This window comes from Protobothrops mucrosquamatus, unplaced genomic scaffold (assembly GCF_001527695.2).
Source record: "Protobothrops mucrosquamatus isolate PMUCROS unplaced genomic scaffold, P.Mucros_1.0 scaffold1360, whole genome shotgun sequence".
Lineage (NCBI taxonomy): Eukaryota > Metazoa > Chordata > Lepidosauria > Squamata > Viperidae > Protobothrops > Protobothrops mucrosquamatus.
In genome coordinates, this window is record NW_015387552.1 from 148,579 (window position 1) to 153,540 (window position 4,962).

General features: G+C 61.2%; 1 protein-coding gene across 1 annotated transcript; it reads left to right on the top strand.

The window, feature by feature from the left end:
• The first annotated feature begins 261 nt into the window (after positions 1 to 261).
• PCGF1 (polycomb group ring finger 1) lies at positions 262 to 4,642 on the top strand. The gene is made up of 9 exons (XM_015821602.1): positions 262 to 374; positions 598 to 703; positions 2,279 to 2,431; positions 3,249 to 3,320; positions 3,412 to 3,517; positions 3,875 to 3,908; positions 4,141 to 4,227; positions 4,341 to 4,421; positions 4,500 to 4,642. Exons 1-9 carry the CDS (start codon positions 279 to 281, stop codon positions 4,545 to 4,547), a joined length of 783 nt encoding a protein of 260 aa, XP_015677088.1. The 5' UTR covers positions 262 to 278; the 3' UTR covers positions 4,548 to 4,642.
• The last annotated feature ends 320 nt before the right edge of the window (positions 4,643 to 4,962 follow it).

Here is a 4,962-nt window from a genome sequence, read left to right on the forward strand (position 1 = left end):
AGCAAGGAGGGCACCGAGCCCGACCGGGTGGGCGCCAAGGAGGGGGAGCTAACGTCACTCCCCCCCGCCCCCCACGCGCGTTTCACGAGGGCGCGAGTGACGCCTCTGAAGAAAAGGGGAGCCGCCGACGCGCCCGCGGAATCCCCTCCCCGCGGTTCCGCCCCTCCACCCAGCAGCCCCACAGCCGGGCGGGCCGCGCGGCACGCCGGGAATTGTAGTTTCTCGGGCGGCCACAGGCCCCGCCCTCCTCCACCCGGAAGTGGGCTGGCGGCTCCAAGATGGCGTCTCCTCCCGCGGGGGGCCCGATGGCGATCGCGATGCGGCTCCGGAACCAGCTCCAGGCCGTCTACAAGATGGACCCGCTGCGGAACGAGGTGAGGCGGGGGGCCGGGCGGGGGCTCCGCTCGCCCCGTGGCCCCCGCGGGCAGCAACCTCTTCCGCGCCGCCGGCGGTGCTGCGGGCGCGGGGAAGCCGACCCCCGGGGGCTCCGGTGCCGGAGACGGGGCGGCCTGGCCGGGAGACGCGGGGAGCGGGCGGGGGCGGGGCCCGGCCGGGCTTCGGGGAGCGTCTCTGACCCGGCTCGCCGCCCGCCCGCAGGAGGAGGTGAAGGTGAAGATGAAGGAGCTGAACGAGCACATCGTCTGCTTCCTCTGCGCCGGCTACTTCATCGACGCCACCACCATCACCGAGTGCCTGCACACCTGTGAGTGGCCCGGAGGGGGCAGGGGGGGAGGGCGCCGGGCGAGGAGGGGGCCAGACGCCTCTGCCTCCCCGGAGAACCGCCGGGGCCCCGTCTCCCTCTCTCCGCGGCATCCGACGCTGCTCTCCTTGGGTCTTCGCGGCGCGTTCCTCTCCGCCCTTCGGGCAGGCGCCGCCGGAGCATCTGCGACGGGCCACTGCCAGGCAACCCCCCTCCCTCCCCCGCACAGGAGAATTTGCCCCTCTCGGAGTCAGGAAGTTCCCCCAGAAGCTGCCTGGACCTGGTAGTCTTCACCCGCTGGCTTAGTCGGAGATGGCCAGATATTTGACGGCTGCTCTCCCGACGACTCCCCCCTCCGGCACCTGTCAGCTGAACGTACCCAGAGGAAAGAGTCACCCTTTTGCCATCTTGATCCCCCTCTCTGGTCTTGCTGCTTGAATTCGGCTGCTCTGCGCTGCCCACGGGACCCTACCCTGGGCCCAACAAGGCAGTGTGGAGGTGGACAGCCCCTTCTGCGCTGTGGCAGCTGCACCCACCCCACCCCTGCCACCACTGCTATACCGGATGGGGCCACCCGAATTCCTTGCATTGGAGTATTATGAGCCAGGTCCTATCAGCCAGGCGGAGATTAGGAGAGACCTGGCTCAAAAACAGCCATCGTGAGAGGGACCTGGCAGTCCTAGTGGATGGTCACTTGACTATGAGCCAGCCGTGTGTGGCAGCAGCCAAAAAAGCTAACACAATCCTGGGCTGTATAAACAGAGGCATAGAATCAAAATCACGCAAGGTATTATTACCGCTTTGTAAAGCCTTAGTAAGGCCACACCTGAAATATTGCATCTAGTTTTCAGTCACCACATTACAAAAAAGATATTGAGACTTTGGAAAAAGTGCAGAGAAGAGCAGTATTAAAGTATTAAAGGCCTGGAGATAAAAACATATGAAGAACGGTTGCAGGAATTGGGTTTGTCTAGCCTAAAGAAAAGAAGAAAGAAAAGAAGAAACGGGGTGACATGATAGCAGTGTTGCAGTATTTGAGGGGCTGCCACAAAACCTCCTGATAGACCCTGCCCCATAGTTCTATTAAAACTGAAGTAGAACGGCTGCTCCTGAGTGTGGTCATTTGGCCAGCCAGGGGTCTCTGCCACATGCCCTCATTTAGTCCGCATTTGGCTATTTCTTGAAGGAGGATCTCCTGAGTCCAGATGCTCCAGGCGTTTGGCATTCCCCTCGTCTGCTAAACCAGAGTCTCTGTCAAAGAGGAGGATGAGGCGAGTCAGCCATCCAAATGCTCTGGGGTTTATTCCTTCAAACCATTCACATGTTCTCCGGCATCTGCTGCACAAAGGGGGGTCTATTCTTTGGAAGAGGGAAAAAACATCATTGCTCTCTCCGCTTGCTAGAGGTCGAACGGCGGCACTTGGGTCCTGTCCCTGCGCGCCCCCCCCTCCATCCCCACAGTGCCAACTGCATGAGCCCTACTGGTCAGGGAAGGCAGAAGCGGGGCAGGGTCCAACCTTGCCTGGTCCGCCAGGCCCTTGGTGACGGGCCAGCCATGGCACCTCTTCCCTCCCGCAGTTTGCAAGAGTTGCATCGTGAAGTTCCTGCAGACCAGCAAGTACTGCCCGCTCTGCAGCACCAAGATCCACGAGACTCAGCCGCTGCTCAACCTCAAGCTGGACCGCGTCATGCAGGACGTTGTCTATAAGCTGGTGCCTGGCCTGCAGGAGAGTAAGCATGGGGAGGGGGCTTGTGGGGCTCTCGGCCCACCCGCTCTCGGGGGCTTCCTGGGGAACCTGGTGAGGGCCAGTGGCGGGAGATTCCTGGAAGGGCCTCGCTGGCCCATGGGCAGCAGGGAAGCGCCTCCCAGTCACACGCAAGCGGCAGGGGGGCTCCAACCTGCTGCCTGTGTCCTTCTGTGCAGGGGGTGCCGAACATCCCCTTGCCTTGGACCCCCCCCCCCATTTTGCTGGCTGTGCCCCTCCCCACCCCTCATCCCCAGGGAAGGCAGCTCCTCTCCTGAGAGAGAAGGGGAGATTCTTCACATGCTGCTGTAAGGGAAGGTCCTTGGTCACTGGGGGGGGGGGGAGGGTGCATGAGTCCTCGCTGGAGGTCCCTCACGGAGAGGTTCCCTCCTGGCAACGTGTTTCTGCTGCTAGGCATTTTTAGGTTTAGATCCAAAAGTTATTAAAAGGCGTAGCATCCTAGAATAATTTTGTGCGTTTTGTTCTGAAGATTACTGTAGAATCTTATTTAACAATGTTTATTGTCTGGTTAAATCGTTTAGGAAGCTTTTCTGAAAGGCTGACTTAAGTAGCCAACCGATCATAGCAGCTCAGCAGCAGCTCAGCCTCCTGTGTTAAGGGAGCTTGCATGGGCCAGGCACACACAGACAGGCAGGCAGGCAGACAGACAGGCAGGCAGACAGGCAGACAGACAGACAGGCAGACAGGCAGGCAGACAGAGTGTTCCCGGCTGGGCCAGCAAATTGCCCTTCATTCCTTGCCTCTCTTCTTTCTCTCCCCCCCTCCTGCCCCAAATGCCACAGGTGAGGAGAGGAGGATCCGGGAGTTCTACCAGTCCCGAGGGTTGGAGCGGGGGAGCCAGGCCAGCCACGAAGGTAAGACTTGCCCTCCTGCTGCGCACAGCCTGCTGCAGAGGGGATTTTGGTGGCCCAGAGCCCGTGGCTGATGTCCTACCTTCCATCCCAGACCCTGCCTCGGACCGCGTGGGCCTGCCCTACACCACCTTTGACCATTCGCGCGCTCACTATTACCGCTTTGATGAGCACGTCACGTTGTGCCTGGAGAAGCAGAGGTGAGGAAGGGAGGGCCAAATTCAGCTCTGGGGAGGGGCCAGGGCCCCTCCCGCTGGTCTGCCTCCAGGGCCTTTGCCAGGGAAAGAGTGGAGGACAGAGCAGGCTGGCTTGGCTGCCAAGTAGCGGCAGCAGTCCTCCCTCAGGGCCTGGCTGGTTCAGAGGGGGTGGGAAGGGGGCGGGCGTCCTGCGGGCGATGGGTTTTCCTTCATTGCTTCCTTGCCGATTCAGGGTCCGCAGATTCCCTGGGGGCTGCTGGCAGGGGCTCCCCTTCTCTGGGCGCCCGAGCTGCTCCCACACTTCCCTCCCTTTTGAGGCGGGCCAGATTCAGCCTCTCCTGTCTTCTCCTCTTGCAGCAGCTCTGGGAAAGAGAAGAGCAAACACGTCCTGCAGGTGAGGAGACCTGGGCACCCGGCGGGCAGCTTTGGGGCTGGTTCTGGCCCCCTCTTCCCGTGTGGGCGAATCCCTGTGTGGGAAAGGGGGGTGCTGGCAGACCCCTCCCACCTTTCTGGAGCAAAGAGTATTGAAATTGCGGGAGGCGCTGCAGGGCTGAGCGTCTCCTCATCCTGTTGGCTTCATCTTCATCACTTTCTCTCTGTCCTCCTCTCCCTCCCCCCCCCCGCAGCAAAAATACGTCCGCTGCTCCGTGCGGGCCCAGATCCGCCACCTCCGCCGGGTTTTGTGTTGCCGACTAGAACTGGCCTTGCAATATGTGAGTGAGGGTCCCACCCAGTGCAGGAGGGTTTGCGGGCCATGTGCCAAAGGCCCGGGGAGTGGGCTTTCTGGCCCCTGCTAATGAGTGTGCGGGGCACCTCTCCCACCCAGGTACAGATCCTGTTCGACAACGAGGTGCTTCCGGATCACCTGACTCTGAAGCAACTTTGGCTCACCCGCTGGTTTGGCAAGGTGGGGGCACATTCCTGGGCGGGCTGCCCTCTTCCCCACCCCCAGGCAGAGCACTCACCGGGCTCTCTTGTCTTCCAGCCAGCCCCTCTGCATCTCAGCTACAGTGTGAAGGAGAAGAGGAGGTAGGGGACGATGGACCGTGATGTCCCCTTCCCAGAGCTGGTGGCCCCCGCCCCCCACCCAGCCCTTTAATTTAAGGATCTCTGCTCTTCCACGGGCATTTATTTTTGTAATAAAAAGACTGATGATGGTCTCTTGGGCTCCAGCATTTGGCTCCTGGAATGAACAGGAATCTCTTTGCAGGGGGAGGGGCTGCCGAAGTAAAGCTGCAGTTCTGCAGGCTGGCCAGCTGGGGGCAGGGCCACCCCTAGCCCGCCCTGGCCTGGAGGGTGGATTCCCTCTCCCTGTCCCTGGGCGGTGCTTTAATGTGCCTCAGCTAAGGGCTGTTTACCCAGCAGACTGGATCCCCATCAAGCCCCCCCCCTTCCAGGAGGAGGAGTGAGGAGCGAGGAGGAAGGATCTCCCTGCAGTTCGTCTGCCT

Coding starts and splice junctions, on each gene's coding strand:
- PCGF1 (XM_015821602.1), top strand. CDS start 279: ATGGCGTCTCCTCCCGCGGGGGGCCCGATGGCGATCGCGATGCGGCTC. Junction 704..2,278: donor CACCGAGTGCCTGCACACCT/GTGAGTGGCCCG, acceptor TCCCTCCCGCAG/TTTGCAAGAGTTGCATCGTG. Junction 3,321..3,411: donor GAGCCAGGCCAGCCACGAAG/GTAAGACTTGCC, acceptor CTTCCATCCCAG/ACCCTGCCTCGGACCGCGTG.